Raw genomic sequence first — 17,648 nt, 5'->3', positions numbered from 1 at the left:
TCAGATATTCTATACGAATCTTTATTTTTTAATTCATAATATAGCCTTGGTTAGTTTTAGGAGTTTAAATTTAACCCATTTCTTTGTAGATATCAACTTGTCTATAAGTACATGACACTTACTATTTTGTGATTGTTCTATAACAAACCTGAAATATCAAAAGGTATTTGAAAATAAAATAAGGTAAATTAACTATTAAATGGATGATGGGAATTTATTAAGGACTTTATTAAATAAAAATTGATATAAAAAAAGAGAAAGAAAAGTTGGTTGAAAAACCTTACCCTCATGGTGAGGGTAATTTCATATTTAACTATTGGATGAAGCTAAAATTTTATAAAATATTTTCAGATATATTCTTTTATCTTGGGTTTAAATTTTAGGGCAATTAAAGTTTGGTAAGACTTTCTAATAAATGATCGAAGTTGTTGTCCGGATTTTGCTTTGTATTTCTTGATGAGATCCATAGTGGTTTGCCATTGATAAAGAATGCAATCAACAATAGAAAGGTAAAGTATAGACATCCTATTACTATACTAGATTATATTCTTAATGAGTTGTATGGATCTTATAAGACTGATTTGAAAATTGATTATTATCAAATTAAAATGTAAAAAAGGGGATTAAAGAAAAAATAATTATAAGACTAAATATGAATTATTTAAATGGTTTTTCATGTTGTTTAGTCGTACTATTGCACATGGTAATTTAATGATATTGACGACTCATATATTATGTGCATTCATAGATAGTTTTGTTGTTGATTACTTTGATGATATTCATAGTAATAATTTAAGTTAGTATATTGAGCATTTATGATTTTTGTTTAATATGTTACAAAAGAAATTGTTATGTCCTAATCTATTAAATTGAAAAAATTATTCACCATTTTAAATAGTTTATGGTTTAACTCTACTAGATTTGATTTCTTTACTTGTTAATGAAGGGGTTAGACTTGATGACAATAGAAAAAAACATGTTATGAAAGCATTGTTTAAGAAGGTACGACAATATATTGATGAATTTTATCTAAAAGTTGTCATATATTGTGTGTTTATTTCTCTTTGTGTGATTGAGTGATTCTCATATTAAATTATTAATTAAACTTGCAAGCTCGTCAAATTATTGATCAATTTCGTTGTGATTTATACTTTTCATTCACGTCTTATTGTAGACGTAAGGTGGGGTGATCAATTGCATATAACTTTGGTTCTTTAAGGTAAGGTTCTTGTTGGGTCAAGTTGCAAACTTTTCTTCGAGACCTCAAATTAGCAATTTTAGGGACAATTCCGCATCAGTTTGCTCACCTCCAAAGCTTAAAATTAAAAACTAATTTTTTTCATAATTTAGGAATTCTACTTGACTAATACTTAAATAAAAAAAAATCAAACAAATTCAAACTCACATTTGAAAGATCCTAATATGATACCTTTGAATTTAGATATGACTAAATCTTGTTAACGAGTCAATTGTAAGTGCTTTGATGGAATCCAATCGTCCTAAAAGATATCCTAGCCATTTATTCTATCCTTAACAACTTTCAAAGCCTTTTTCTCTTTAATTTGAAAAGAAATCTTCTTCTTCGTCCTCTTTTCTAGCTAGTATCTTTATAGTTACAATTTAATTTTTATCTAATAATTTCATTTAAGTATAACTAATCATCATATTAATATTGTTTTATATAATTGAACTTTGTAAATCTTATATTTTTTCCCCTTCTATATATAAATTATAACTTTGTCAACCTTAATGGTTTTAAGAAGAAAACTAAGAGAACTCTAATTTTTATTGTTGATCCCTTTTTGAGTTACTATGGATTCACACGATGATTTTTTTTTTCAGTCCTCTTATTCTTATTTTTTATTTTTTAACTTAGTCCCTTCATATCATGCTTATTTGAGATTAAGCTTCATTATTGTTCTGATTTATAATCTATAAGATTATTCTAATCTTGAAAAAATATCCTGATATTGGGCTAGTGCTCAATTTTACAAAAATAAATTTGTTTTTTTTATATGAAAGAAAAATATCCTAATCTTTGCAATGTTGTGTTATTGAACATCCTTTGATTAAACTGCACTACACCTTCCTTGGCTGCCTTTTTTCATGCACAACACTGTCAGCTTCACAAAAAAAAAGGACACACAACCTTTGCAGAAAGTTTTTTGACGCACCTGTTCGCCTGGGCACACCTTAGCTGCAAATTACAAGGTCACAATATAATCCACAGTCTTGATTTCCCCCCTTCTTCCTCCAATCTTGATGGCCTGCTTTTTGTTATGTTTTTCATATGCTTTTCTTCGTTGCCTATTCTCATTGTTGCTGGCAGCTGATTAGCATAGTTCCTGCTCATGATTCTTCCTCGATTTGTTGCTGTTTATTGACATAACTTGCATATTAATTGAAATCATCCATACTAAATGCAATCATCCACTGCAGGACTCCTGCTGATAAGCTTCGTTCCAAGGGCTGCTGGGGTTTTCGGCACTGCCTCACAAAATGCTTTTTGCCTGTTTTTATTTCCCTGGAGATTTGTTGAATGCTTTGTGGACAACTCCTACTTTATCTCCATTCTTAGCGTAGAAAAAAAAATCTAGCCTTTGTCGAGCTTTGATTGTTATTTGGATTCCACTTTCACAGTCGTTATTGTGTTTAAGATTTTAAAAATGAATGGTGCCCGTGTTATGGTGCTTTGAAATTTAATTTCACGCCAAGAGATAATCATATAGGTTTCACTTGTATAATAACAGGACAGTAACCTCAAAATATAACGGCTTATAGTAGCATTAATGCACGCAAAGATGGTGGTAAAAGTTCATAGATCTTGTATGAAAAGAAAATGCAAGAATTATGAAATCCAAAGTAAAAAAAAGAAGAAGAAAAAGATTTACCGGGGATTGAGAATAAATCTAGCATGATATTCCATTTGAATGTGCATCAAATGAGTTGGCCTTTTTGATTCAGCTACCATAATGGTTAGTAACTCTGTGATGTCTATAAGCCAATGTAATGAGGTGCTCAGAATCTCAGATGAGTTTTTATATTAATATCCCTAAGCGCTAAAAAAGTATTGTGCCCTGCACCAAATTTTTTTGCAAAACATTGCAAGAGATTTTTGGATCACAGTTATGTAGCCTCCTTTACTCCTGCATGTTTATCCACCTGGAGATTGCATCTAACAATCTCGCTGATAGAAAAAGGTGCAGTTTCAATAATAGCTTCAAATCTGCTCACATTCCCAATTTCAAGAACAAAGTTGCAGAAAACCATCTCTTTTCTTGCAAATTTTACTCAACCAATACCATTCTTCAAGCCTTTTTACCCTCAAACAAGAAAACCATGCACCATACACTATCGATTTGCACCCTATAAATTAAGCAGTTTGCCTCCATGCCTGCTAAAAGTCATTCAAAGCATGAAAATAATCCAAAAAATAGTAGTGTCTAAACTATCTTTGCTTAGCCTAATTGATTCTAATTCTAGGATTTGGACTCCTTTCTGCCAATAGGGTTCTCACGGACAAGGATCAAGGAACTCGCAAACCTGATAGCCTGGATCTTCAAGAAACATGGTCATGGGGAGGTGGTGGCAATTTCGGTGTTGGACAAGCTAGTGGCAACCTTGGAATTGATATTGGCCTTTGTAATGGTGCAGCAGGGGGGAGAGAAGTTGTCAGTGGAGGTGAAATTGGTGGTGGTATTGGCTGGCCTAGTTTTAGTGCAGCAACGGTCATACCAGGATGAAAAGAACAATATTCACCAACAAGAGGACATTCCGCCTAACTGGCTAAGGTCACAAGGTTGGTTTCCTCAGCATAGAAAATTTTAAGTGTGTGCCGGTTTAAGCTCACCTGATGGAATCAACATGACTGCGTTATTAGCATAGAAAGTTTTAAGTGTTTCAGTCTAAGCTCACCTGATGGAATCAACATGACCACATTAATATGGCATCTATATTTCAGTTTTAATAGAACTTATTCAATAGATGATAATGAAGTTTTTAAGTATTCCTATAACTCATTTCTTGTTTGAATATAGAATGCAATGGAAGAAGAGAAGGCAACTTCATGCTTATGAAAAGATTTGCGAGTAGAAGTAAAATTAATCACTTGATATAAGCAACTGTACAACCAAAATTCATTGGACTTTCTGGTTCATATTTGGCAACACGTGGATGCTTACCTAGTACCTCCAGTGCGCCCTCCTTAACAGCTCCAGTGCCCATGCCATGCACAACAAAAATAACTGAGAGCGGCTCTCTTGCAGATATGGCCATGTTGAGGTGCTGAGCAGCTTCTTCCACTCGCATGCCTCGCAGATCCACAGTGTTCTTTGATGTCTGCACTCGTGGGCCATGAGAAACCTCCTCATCTTTGTTGAGCTCTGAAAAACTCTGCTTTACCTATAATTCACACCAGAATGATAAGAACAACTAACTTAAGGAATCCCAGAAGATATAGAAGCAAAGATAGACAGGAATGCCTGCTGTATCTGAAACCAGTGAAACTTCTTCAGGGCCGTGTACCATGCATACCTGTCTCTTCAAACTAGGGACCAAAATGGTTGCTTTGCTTTTTTTATCACTTTTAATTGCTCTAATGTCACTTTTCTTCATTCGAACTCTTATTTTACCATATTGAACTAAGACTGTCTCATCATCACGAGGTGCTTCAACTACAGTAGCTAACTTGTTTCCAAGTCTCTTTACAAGAACTTGCTCCCCAAGTTGTGGGGTATATGAGCTCGTATCTGTTTCACTGGCAGGAAGACTGTCACTTGAGCAGTGAGCTTCAACAATAGATGCAATTGCAGATTCTGATTTCTTAATCAGTGAATTGAACTGATCTGGACTGGCTTTTCTGAGCTGAGTTTCAACATTCTGCACCACAGTTTCAATCTGCGAGTTTGCAGCCTTCAGTTCCAGTTGGACCAGTTGGGTTTCCTTTGCCATGAGAGCTTTTACACGCCCATCAAGGTCTTCAGATTCAGCTTGAATCTTGATCAGTGGAATTGGGTGGAAATAGAGGGGGAGAAAACAAAGAAATCATAACATCAATAAACGAAGTTAAGAAAATAATAATAAGAAAAAGAACACATGCAACAGGAAGAATTATAAAAGAGGATAGAAAAAAAATCAGATGCTGTTGTGCTCATCTAGTTCTTCTAAATTCTACCTCATGGTAAAGCTCCATAATTTCTGTATGAAGAGATGCACCTTTCCTGGCCTGAGCTTCCAATCTGTTTCTTTCCTCCAACAATGATTGATACAGCATGCCACTTCGCTCTTGCTGCTTTTCAGGAACTAACTTCTCCACCCACTTCCGTGCTCGTTCAATTATATTACTGTCAAAACCAATTGATTTAGCAATGCTTAATGCATTTGAATCACCAGTACACCCCCAGAGTATCTGATACGTAGGTTGTAATGTTTCAAGAGAAAATTCCATGGCTGCATTCTCAAATCGACTATCCTTATCTTTCAGGAGACTTAAATCAGCATAATGAGTTGTCACAACAGCTAAGTTAACATGATCTCTCAGATAATGCAAGATACTGGTTGAAAGTGCCACTCCCTCAGAAGGATCAGTTCCACTACAAATTTCATCAACGAGGACAAGTGATTCATTTGAAGCCACTTCCAAGATCTTACAAATCCGTGATATGTGCCCGCTAAAAGTTGAGAGATTTTGTTCCAGAGACTTCGATAAAAGATAACCAGAGTCAGAGTTAAGTAAACCAATCAATAGAACTCAGTACATACCTCCCATAAAACAAGAGTAACTTTTACCTGGTGGTCCCCAATATCTGCTAGAACAAAATCAAACCATGGAAGCTTTGGGGTGTTTTTAGCAGGCAAATATAAACCAGCCTTTGACATGAGAGATGCCACACCTAGAGTTTTCATTGAAGCAGTTTTCCCTCCAGTGTTTGGTCCTGATATCACAACCACTCTGGTTCCACATTCCACTTTAATGTTTATTGGCACAGGAAATTCAGATACATTTTTGGAAGGTTTTCCGGTATCTAGCATGCTATCCTCATCCACCTCCATGGAATTCAAAGAGTTGGATCCAAGAATATTGGACAGGCGTTTTCTAGATGTCCCATTGAGCAATGGGTGTCGTATACCTTCAATATCTATTGATAATAAATAATCTCCTCCACTGGAAGAAATGCCTCCACATCCCTCTGAAGTCCATATTGGACGGACCCCATTCATCCAGTAAGCATAAGCAGCTCTAGCAAAAGAAAGATCAACTTCTATAATTCCATCCAACATATATTTTATGTCCCTTGCTGATTCTGCTATTTCAGATGTAAGCAAGCTCAAAATGGCTATTTCCTCAGCTTTCTCAGAGTCTGAAAGCATGACTTCCAAGTTATTCAATTCAACTGCCTCACCAGGCTCCATAAAGTATGTTACACCAGAACTGCTAACATTTAAAACAACACCATCTGGAATCAAATATCTGTGAGAAGCCCTGACTCCCACACACAACCGGGAGCGGCGCTTCGTTACCAAAGGTTTGTCGATACCCCCAGCTTGAAAAATCCGAGCTGATATTCCCTTCAACAGCCTATCCAGATTTTCCATGTTTCTCTTCCTTTCAGACCTAATGATCTCCAAATCTTCACTGGCCCTATCAAGGATTTTTGAAAGATTGCAGTCTATGCAAAATCCAACTTTCTTCTCCAACTCTATTTGAAAACTGCAATTCTGAAGTATTTCAAGCAGTGGAGCATACCTATTCAAAGACAACAAGATCGATGAGATCCTGTCCAAGAAAACTTTGTCATACAGTGGAATTCAATGCTTGAAGGTTCCTTTTCAAGTTCCATTAAAGATTAAAAAAATGTAACATGGACCCTTATTGCAACAGTACCTTGAAATAAATATTCTTTTTTGGCCCTTACTGAAATATGAGAATCCAGCAATAGTATATGATTTATGCCACTCTCTCCAAATTGTGACCTATCGAAAGATGCACCAGATATTTCTTACACATAGAACAAGTTCACATTAAGACCTTCAAAGCTTTAGATGCCTTGAAAAGAATACATGATCCTATGTATCATCCTGAAAAGGTTGAACGACATTATCTGAAAGTAAATCATCGTCATAAGTTTTTCCCTAAACCATTCTTTTAAATTAGTGATCCATGTTTATCCAAAACCTACTCAATGTCTTCTACATATCCTTTCCAAATACTTTAGAAGACTTGCATCTTCCTCCAAAAGCACAAACCAAAAGGTGGTCTAACAATAAAGTACTACTTGAGTGCACCAACTTCTACATATAAGCAAACATGAGCATGTTGTCAATATATCAACAAAACAACCAACAAGAATTATTCCAAAATTATAGACCTTCATGCATTTATTCCATCCGCATTGATCATATACCAAACCACAACCATTATCAAAAACACGCATCGCAATCCTTTTCATACTCCAAAACATCACAACCACAGGGCCACTAATCAAAGCCGTCCATGTCCTTCATTTGCAGTGGACCTCACACGCGCATGAATAGCACACGGCTTAGATTTAGCACAGTTAAGCCACTGCCCTTAGACCTAAGCTTTCGAGTTAAGTGTTATTTAACAATAATGAAAAATGAGATCCGAAAGCCAATCATACCTCTCCGAGCAATCTCCACTATCTTTTAACCTCTCCAACACAGCTCTAGCAGCTCTCAACGTCCTTCTCACAGCACATAATTCTCCAACCGTAAGCAAGGTCCCCGAAACAGCAGAATCCAGAATACGCGTTATATCCTCAATCCCTGAAAAATCCAACGGTCCAGATTCCATCACAGCCAATGCAGCTGCAGTCTGGTCTAGAAGCTTCTGGCTCTCTTCTTTGCTCTTGCCAATTGGGATTTTTGCGTTTCGAGTGATCGATTGGCCCATCGAAGTTGAAGTGAAGGGAGTGAGTTGGTTACAGAGGGAACTCCATTCTAGGATTTTAAGGGTTTCGAGTTGGAGTGAGTGAGCTGGAGAAGTGAGTTTCGGTGAGTGTGAATCAAAGGGTTTTGTTAGGGCTTTGGTGGAGAAGGGTGGTTTGGTGGTGAAGAAGAGAATCGGGGATTTTTTAATGGATATGAAGTGATTGGAGAGTTCCATTAATGGAAGATTTTTGAGGGAGAGAAGGAAAGGGATGGGCTGTTTGGCATCAGCTTATCCTTTTCATTTTCAGTTAAGAAACTACTGAAACTAACGGTAGGAACTGATGATGACGTGGCACAACTTCGTTTAGAACCATATGTCGTATCACATTCGCGCTATAAATTATTAGATATCTTTTTTTTTTCTTCATCCAAACTGATCCGATGAATTAACCGCAGAATCAATCTAAATTTATTATTTTTGTTACAATAACAGAATTTTGATTTTTTTATATATAAAATATTAATATGGTTAAGTTTTATCCGGCAAATAATGTTACTAAAAATTCTATCAAATTAAAAAAATTTAATATGATCAATATTTTTTTAATTTAATTAAAAAAATATAAACTAATTTAATAATTATATATAAAACTTTGAATTAATTAGGGACCCTTTGATATTATTTTCGTCTTTCGTTTTCTGTATTTTTCTAATTTTATCTGTATTCTCAAAAACAACTTGTATCCGTTTATTTATTTATTTATTTATTTTAAGTGCTATTTGGCTTTTGTTTTTTAGCTCTTTTTTATGACCTTAACGTATACAACATTATCAAATCTTTCACGAACGGTTTCAGAGAAAATTATGAAAGGAAAATTGAAAAGGACTTGTAGGATATATGGCTAAAACTCCAGCATCTTGAGAGTATCCATCCTTTAATAATACCTTTAAATTTCCATTTAGAATTCAAAAAAAAAAACCTGCAATTTTATTCCCACAATTATATATACACACGGCTCCAATGGAGTATTCACATTCTTTCTTGGCAGGTTGTGAGCACGGTATTCACATCCAAGCACAAAAGTTAAGAGTGCCAGATATGGTTTATGAAATTGGACTGCAAATTGCACCAGACAGCTACTAAGACACCTTGATAGTACTTGAGTGGGAAATGAACAACATTTTGAAGAGATTAGGAAGCTAGGAAATTCAAAATTGAAATCCAAATAAATAAAAAAGGCCTCTTGGAGAGAAAATTTGGAAATTAAACTACAGGGCTTCCTGTTCTTATTTATCCCATTATGTAGCTAAGATAGGAGCACCACAAGCAGCAGGAGCGTGCTTTCCCTCTTTGTAGACCAGGTTTCCTCTGACAAATGTTGACATAACTTTTCCAGAAAGTTTGCTTCCCATGTAGGCTGAGATACTCTGTGCACAGCACAAGTGTGATTAGTGGTTTCGACAGTAAAATCATTTTACTGTGGTGATTAGGCAAAGTTCATTAGATCATTGACAATTTGGCATGCAAACTTCCTACTGCAACCATACACTTTGAAATATCCCTTTGATGGTAAACGTTTTACTAAAAACTACTATTTAGAACAAGCAGCATTAGTTCAATGTATCAGAAAGGAGGGTGGAGAAATCGGACGGCATACAGGATGTTTAAGGTAAACAGGAAGATCATTGTTGAGCTCAAACTCCACATTTGGCTCCCATACCGTAATGTCTGCATGGTTTCCTACTGCAATGGCCCCCTGCGAAATGAAGTTCAGCTTCAGGTGATATTAATGTAAACAATGTTACGATCTTTCTCATGTGTTTGCTCTGGGTTTTTTTTTTCTTATTTTCTTGCCTTGACATCTGCCATTGTTAAGTTGTAGGAAAGAGAAAAGCTTTACCTTCAAATCCTGCCCAGCAAGCTTGGCAGGCCTTTCACTCCACCACAAAGCCAGCTGTTCCAGAGTGACACCATATTGCCGTCCATGTGACCATGTCACAGGAAGAACAAACTGCAGATGCTCTCAAGAAAACGCCTATGAGTTTCTTAAATGATAGCCAATTGGCAAACATATCTATTATAGACAACAATTTCTTTCTCTTTTCCATTGGTTAAATTATGATCCTAAGTTCCTAACAATTGACATGGTTTTTTTTTTCCGGTGATGGTTACTGCAAGTGTTTGAGTTGCTGTCTGTTTAGGCCAGAAATTGTCTAAAGCCATCGGAAAATCTTTCACTTCACAGGTGCTAGAAAAAGTTACTGCCCAACAAGAGATGATGGGATCCTTGGATGTGTGTACAAGGAAGAGGTTAGCTCTTTTTCATGCACAAGAATGTAAACCAAGTGAGCTGCCATTTGTTAATCTTCTTTTTTCCATATTTGCCTTTAATTCAATCTGAAATATAATTTGCAATAAAATGTTCATGGTGATTAGAATGTTCTTATGGACAAAAATCTGCATGAAGAGTGAGCCAAAAATTCTGAATTTGAACCTTCTTCAATAACCTGTAATCCAAGTCCACCATATTACTATTTCCAGTTTCAATGATGACAAGCCAACTCGTTGAAATTCTAAACGGGCACATTGTAAGACAATATTCTGTATAACTACAAGATTGCATCTCGAGGATGTTAACCAGTAGAGTTTCACGTGTATTGGCATTGTAGAAATAAAACAGTTATATGAGTTGGTAATAAAAGAAAGACCAACCTGCAAAGAAGATATGCCACCCCAAGCCTTCAAAAAGTTACCTTCATCGAAGAGTTTAAGATCAGGAACTGATGGTGAATGATCAGAACTTAACATGTCGATGTCACCTTCCTGAAATAGAATTCAAATCATGCATAGACAAGTGATGTGAAGAGAAAAGGCAACATATCATCCTGGAATCTGTAAGTACCAATAGAGCCGTCCATAATCTTTCTTTATTAGCTGCGTCACGGATTGGTGGAGCACATTTAAAACAAGTGTCTCCATCCTTAATCTCTTCTGCCGAAAAGGCTAGGTAATGGGGACATGTCTCAACAGTTACGCTGTCACCATTACTTTTTGCTTCCTGTATAAAAGCACAGAAAAAGACATCATAAAAAATATGTGCAATTATCAAGGACATAAAACTGTTTTAACACAACTAAAAGGGAAACGATGACCCTAGGTCAAAACATGCAATTTGATTTGATTTGATTAAATTTGGATATATTCAACTTGTATCTAAATTCCACCAGCAGTGCAGTAGTACCAAGCATCATTCCCATCCCTCCCCCAACAAGGCTCTATTTCTATGCACATGCACATGCAATCCGTACAAGGAAAATTATATGATACCTTTAGAAGCTGGAGGGAGGAACCTGCATCGGACAAATGAACAACATGAAGATGAGCTCCTTCGGCAGGACCACCGATCCTAGTGTCCTTGGACACTGTCAAGAGCTCTCTAATCGCTGCCTCCTCCCTGGTTAAGGAATGTATATTGTCACTACTTATATGTGCAGACATATATAGAAATCATGCCAAGTGCCAGCCAAACATGTACAATGAGCTCATATGAAGATGCCACAGGGAACCTGTTTCTTGATAACATGTAGATGAAAAGCAGGATCTTGAATCCAGATTGATAATAAAATATATGAAAATGTTGATAGTTCACTGAATGACAGAATAACTCGGCCTTCTGAAAATATGAAAGTATATGTAACTTCTAGCTTTTCCAATGTCTCATCTAGGACAGCATACATCAAACAGAATAAGTAAAAATTGGCCATAATATTATGACACTATCTGAAAAGGCATAACTCTATGCTATTTCATAAGTCAAAAAGTTTTAGCCATATGCCCAACTAAAAAAAGAAACTGCAATCATTTAGATCCACAAGCTAAGTGTAGATAAGTAAAATATAGCTTCATATGTCGCTCACTTCTTCAGAAAAAGAAGTCATCAGCAATATCATACCATGATGGTGGCCTTGTCTTAAGGTATGTTGAATAAGATCGAGGGTCATTTTCACCGTTTTCTAAGTGGCTTTCAGAATCTTGGGGAATCTCTGCATGTACAAGTAAAGGTCTTCTGTACTTTGCCAGTATAGATAGTCCCTCCTATGGAGGCAAAACACAAAAAGCTTAATACGCATCAAATAGAATCTAATATTGCTGAAAGAATGGAGATAATATAAACAGATATGCAGCATTGATTTGAACTAATAGGTTCCAAACCCCAAACACAATTTTATTTGACCGGATCAAATTTGTTATAAGAGAGGCTAAACCATGAATCAAGAACCCAACCTTGATATGACTGGAATTGGTCATTGGGAAGTCATTGATCCCCGAAGGACACATGAAAGACTGCAAAACAAGAACAGGAAAGTAGTTATATATAATTCGATGAATGAAAACAACAGAAAATACACGTGCATGGGCATGGGCATAGTAAACAAAGGATCTAAAAATTGATTTGGCATCTAGTAAAACTGCAAGCTGATAACAAAGGACGAAATCCATCAAATCCCTCACTGATATGGCATCACTTGTATCTGTAGCAGCAGATAAGTGCACGCCACTTATTAAATAGTTCCAAAAATATATGCTGAGAGCATGTTTGCATGGGAGAATACCACTACATGATTTCAAATTCGAGCAGCAAACATCTTGCAATGCATAGAAATATTGTTCAGTGAAAGCTCGTAAGAAATGATCACAGATAAAAATCCTAAGATGCTTCCCTACCTTCAAACCAAGAGCACCGGCACTTAGGAGGGCTTCTAGAGAATTTGCATCGAATGCATTTTCAGGAACAAGACCTCCCCAAAAACCTAGTGATATTAGAGCTTAGAAACAGGTCCTTGAAACATTTTTAAACTGAGATGAGGTTTTAGGAGCATACCAACATCAACGTAGATGTTCTTCTCTGCAGCGTCAATCTATCACATGCATGTCAAAAACATGAGGACAAAACCCAGGAGTTGGTAAACTATATCCTCATTTAGGAAAAAAAAACCCGAAACTTCATAACCCAAGAAAAAGCAAGGATAATTGGACTTGAATGAGAATCTCCCTAGTAGTGTAGGAAAATCAAAGAGCAGAATAAGATTGCAGCTTAATCTTTGCAACTGAAAGCACTGATATTACTCGATGATATTAAAATAATAATCCAACCCTTAACTTTATACCTTGAGTTTTAGAGTTTCTGCAGAAACAGTTGCGGGAAAATTATTCAAAGGCATGTCAATCAATGTTGTAATACCACCTGTAAATGGATAGTAGTGCCAAGCTTAGTGCATACAATGAAGCAGAGGAGATAATTGAAAAAAAAAAATGGCATAAAAGATCCCATTACAATAAAATTCAGAAGGTTTCAAACTGCATGAAGATGAACTGACCATAAGAAGCAGGCAAAAAAAAAAACGAAATACGATTCTGGATGTCCATTGACATCCCATGCCACAATTTATAAACATTGTGTGAGATTCTTAAGAAGTCTAGACCATGCAGAATTTGGGATATTGAAAAAAAAAAAGGCATCTTCTCTTGACAAACATCAGTGAGGATCACAACATTTGTATAAGAAAATTCAAATTCAGTATATTCTAACAAGCAAAAGAGAGTACCAGCAGCAGCTGCTCTAGTCCCAGAAGGAAACCCCTCCCATTCAGTTCTTCCCGGATCATTAAGATGTGCATGCCTGATGCAATCATACCAAAGTCGTTATTTCATCACTTATTCATATATACTTTAATACTCAAATAAGATACTGCTAAGCTGATGCGAAATTAACAAACTAGACTTCATGGCCGAAGTATTCTGTCAACAATTATTATAATCAATCATTTTTCAAATATTCATTTCAAATTGATCATATTATCTCAAAATGAAGAAGCTTCAGGGCAATCAGATTCCTATTTCTTACACATCAATCAAGCCAGGCATGACAACAGCTTCTCCATAATCAATTATTTGCCCCTTTTTCAAATTACCATGCCAATCCTCTTCCTTAATTATAGACACGATTTTCTCTTCCTTTACCTCCACTGCTTTCACAAAAAAAAAAAAAGTTGTCAAGAAGCTTGTAACAAAATTTTATAATCCCAGAAAGAAAAAAGGAATCGTTATTTATTAAAACAAACCTGCACCAGAAATAACTCCATGAGGTGTCACAATACGCTTACTAATAATCCAGTAATGATTATAAGGAAAGAGGCTACAATCACTTCTTTCAAAGAGCTGCAAACCAACATTTCAGTAAAAAAAAACTTCATCTCTGCAACTATGTATGGCCAGTCCATCTTCATCACTGTAAGTGAACTTACCGTGGGAGAATCCTGAAAGTAGAAGAAGTAGATAAGAGAAGCGAGCAGTGCTAGTAGAGGTAAGACTCGCAATTGAAGATAGTCCATATCCTTTTTCCTTCTTTCTCTATGGCTTTCTTATTCTTATTAGCATGGCTTTATTACACTGGGGAGCAAAAGGAAATGGAAAGATTAGAGGGCGTTTGGTTAGTGATGACCAATCACGTGCGGCGCAGATCAACTTTTGATTTGTTGCTTTGTTGTGTTTTCTCTTCTACTCGGTTCCCCTGACAGTGGAAAAGAGATCGGATTCCTATTAAAGCTAATAGGAAGATGACACGTGGATATGAATGAAGACAATAGAGTGGGCCTCTGGCCTGCTAGCTAGGACAAAATAACTGTCTTTTGGTGTTTTGTTTTTCCAATCCTGCCTGCCTGCGGCAAGACTAGTGTGGGCTTAACTTGCTCTTGCTCGCACTCTGTGTTTTATTTATGATATGTTTTATGAAAAGTTATTTTTAAGAAATTAGTTTTTAAATTTTTTTATATTTATTTATCATTAAAAAAATTAGTTAATGAAAAACATTATTCAATCAATGAAAAATATTTTTCAGTTAAAAAAAATTTTGACTTTATTTTCAGGAAAGTGTTTTTCTTTTATTTTGGATGGAAAATACTTTCCGGAAGTTGTGAAAAATTTAAAAATATCATATTATTTACTGATTATATCAAATTTGATCCTCAAATTTTTTATTATTATATATATTTTGTTTTGAATATTTGTTTTTCAATTTCATCCCTTAGAATTTAATTTTTATATTAATTTTGGTCCTATTTTTATAATTATTATTTGCTTTTCCCTTATTATTTTTTAATTGAAATTTGTTATTTATCAAATTTGATCCTTATTCTTTTGATTATTACTTATTTTATTTGAAATAATTTATGAAATATTAATTATTATTATTATAATTTCTTCATCTTTCAATTTTTTATTTTTTAGATTTGATCTCTATTATTTTGATTATTATTTATTTTATTTGAGATAATTTATAAAATTATATTTTTTTCAATTTCATTCTCATTCAACTTTTTAATTTGTAAGATTTATTCCTCATTATTTTAATAAACTTAAAAAAAATAAAACATTAATAAGTTATTTTCCAGCTTATTTTCCATGACATAACCAAATACTGGAAAATGTTTTTCAACTTATTTTTCATTACACTACCAAACATCGAAAAATAATTCACTTTCCAAAAAGAAATTATTTTCCAGCAAATAAACGAAGCCTTAATAACTTTTGAGTTTTGTGTTTACTCTCTTGTTATTATTTTGTTTTGAATACCAACTTGCTCTATAGTTTTTGTTGGGAGGCCAACTTATTAGTCCCCGTTTTTTTCTTGTTTGGAAAGCATTTTTAAAAGAAAATTTATTTTAAATTTATTTTTAAATTATTTTGATGTACTAATATAAAAAGAATTCAAAAAAATAAAAAAAAATATTATTTCAATATATTTTTAAATAAAAATATTTTAAAAAATTATTATTATTATAATATCAAACTACATATTTAAGCTAGCTTCTCGTGGCAGTTATGGGCTCTCACTTCTATTTACGAGGCTTAACCCATGACTTGGGTTGCATGGGTCAGTCTGGAGTTAATAAACTGATTTGAGTTCTTTTATCTAAGTCTAAAATGATTTTTTTTTAAATAAAAATATATATATTATTTTAAATAAAAATAAAAAAATAATAGATTTTAGCCGGATTTAACCACATCACCCAAATTTATTCAAGTGGATAATTTAAAATAAAATCTAACATGATCTAGGATCAAGGTCGGCTTTGCAGAGTTTCAACCCTAACTCTCTTTATCTTTACAAATCCAACTTATAATTAACTCTGTCAAAAGTTTATAATTTTATTTTCAATTCTTAGTTTTTGGTACTTTGTATCAAAATAAATTGCTAATTGGTCAGAGTTTTGTGCCTAATTATAATTCATTGATGGCTATTCTTTCTTCATGTAATTTATTTAATAATATAATAATTATTCTACTAAAACCAAAATATAAATTATAAAACTTGTATCATAAAACTTATCATTGGAAAAATGGGAACATGATAATTTAAGAAAAAATAATTAGCCTTTCCACGTGTGCAAATAATCCATTGATAAAGTTAGAATGATTCAAAATTATTTTGACTTCACATCAACGAATCTCGCACATTGAGGGGGAGAATTAAAGAAATGGTAAGCTTACAGGGGGGGGGGGGGGGGGGGGGGGGGATTTATCTTATATTTTTCGCATTTTATCACTATTTCATTTAAATCGAATAAATTGTAAATAATTAGCCATAATAAAAGACTAAAAGGTGTGGAGTAGATATTATTCTCAAATACATAAAATATTATGGATTGAAACAATATTTTTTCTTTTTTTTATCTATATTTTTATTTTATTTTATACATTGTATTGATTATGAATTGAACTTTATATTATATTTTTGTTTGATTTTTATCAGATTATTATGATGTCAAAAAATATTATGACATTAGATTAATACTTGATTTCGCAAAAAAAAAAAAGGCTGGGTTGATTGTTTATGAAAAATTAAGAATAAAGAGATCAAAATTGACACTGAAGCAAAAATAATGGTTTTTTCTTTTCTATTACTGTTTCTATAGTGTTTTTTTTTTGTTTTTTTGCCATTTTTTTCTTGTCATCAAACTTTTTTTTTTAATTATATCATTACAGATTATATTAACAGGGAAATGAGCTTGATAATCTATTTAGATTTTCTTTTTACAACATTGTCACGGTGTCAAAAAATATTATGATACTGGGTTTGATGTTCTATTTTAAAAAAGTAATTTGATTTGATTATCTTTTAAAAATTTAAAAATAAGGGAATCAAAGTTGATAACTAGATAAAAAAAAACTTTTTTTAATGTTCATCCAACGCTTTTTCTAAGAAAATAGCCCATAGGATTTTTCAAGCTTTATTTTTTGTCCAAAACTTCATCTTGTTCACATATAAGTCAAAAGGAAAAAAAAATATATCAAAAAACACCAAAGAAGAGAAGGAGAGATATTGTCATTGGTTGATTATGTTCCAACAATAAAAAAAATTAATCTTAATGATAACGAGTTCTATTCGGTAAGGAGAATTCCATTAACGTCGTTTTAAGCCTTAATCATAAATTAGAAAGGTAGATTAAGGCCTATAGATTTTTTGAATTCGAGTTAATTTTTATTTTTAAGTGGGTTTGTGCTAATTTAATGTCACAAATAGGCTTATTGAAGTATATAGGGTGTTTCTTAGATGTTTTCATACCATAAAATACTGAAAATGGATTTTATTTTAAACAAGTCGGAATCCTAGCCTTTTTTGAATAGTTGAACTAGCTGAAGATGAATAAGAAACAATATGTTTGTTTGCTCTTACAAATGATGCGTTGTTTGTTAC

The 17,648-nt window shown here is 33.8% G+C and overlaps 2 protein-coding genes across 7 annotated transcripts; both read right to left on the bottom strand.

Annotated features, from left to right (window-relative positions):
• Positions 1 to 2,702: 2,702 nt before the first annotated feature.
• Positions 2,703 to 8,232, bottom strand: LOC7477412 (uncharacterized). Of its 5 annotated transcripts, none has more exons than XM_052452623.1 (6): positions 7,641 to 8,232; positions 5,788 to 6,775; positions 5,174 to 5,698; positions 4,534 to 4,995; positions 4,182 to 4,401; positions 2,703 to 3,915 (listed from the first exon to the last, which is right to left on the bottom strand). In XM_052452623.1, the coding sequence occupies exons 1-6, from the start codon at positions 8,123 to 8,125 to the stop codon at positions 3,860 to 3,862; spliced, it is 2,736 nt and encodes a 911-aa protein (XP_052308583.1). In that variant the 5' UTR covers positions 8,126 to 8,232; the 3' UTR covers positions 2,703 to 3,859. The 5 variants fall into 5 exon arrangements, with proteins under 5 accessions (XP_052308583.1, XP_052308584.1, XP_024454271.2 ...); XM_052452624.1 differs by having other exon boundaries at positions 2,703 to 3,868; XM_024598503.2 differs by having other exon boundaries at positions 2,703 to 3,850.
• A 794-nt stretch (positions 8,233 to 9,026) lies between these two features.
• Positions 9,027 to 14,429, bottom strand: LOC7477413 (allantoinase). 2 transcript variants are annotated; one of them, XM_024598582.2, is made up of 15 exons: positions 14,197 to 14,429; positions 14,014 to 14,110; positions 13,797 to 13,917; positions 13,498 to 13,571; positions 13,060 to 13,136; positions 12,774 to 12,810; positions 12,617 to 12,702; positions 12,176 to 12,235; positions 11,844 to 11,986; positions 11,219 to 11,345; positions 10,794 to 10,949; positions 10,604 to 10,714; positions 9,792 to 9,902; positions 9,549 to 9,647; positions 9,027 to 9,308 (listed from the first exon to the last, which is right to left on the bottom strand). In XM_024598582.2, exons 1-15 carry the CDS (start codon positions 14,281 to 14,283, stop codon positions 9,198 to 9,200), a joined length of 1,497 nt encoding a protein of 498 aa, XP_024454350.2. In that variant the 5' UTR covers positions 14,284 to 14,429; the 3' UTR covers positions 9,027 to 9,197. The 2 variants fall into 2 exon arrangements, with proteins under 2 accessions (XP_024454350.2, XP_002305806.4); XM_002305770.4 differs by having other exon boundaries at positions 9,027 to 9,318; positions 14,197 to 14,427.
• Between the last annotated feature and the right edge of the window lie 3,219 nt (positions 14,430 to 17,648).

Source organism: Populus trichocarpa, chromosome 4 (genome assembly GCF_000002775.5).
Source record: "Populus trichocarpa isolate Nisqually-1 chromosome 4, P.trichocarpa_v4.1, whole genome shotgun sequence".
NCBI classification, from domain to species: Eukaryota; Viridiplantae; Streptophyta; class Magnoliopsida; order Malpighiales; family Salicaceae; genus Populus; species Populus trichocarpa.
The sequence above is the reverse complement of the archived record's forward strand: the minus strand, read 5'-3'. Positions and strand labels throughout refer to the sequence as shown.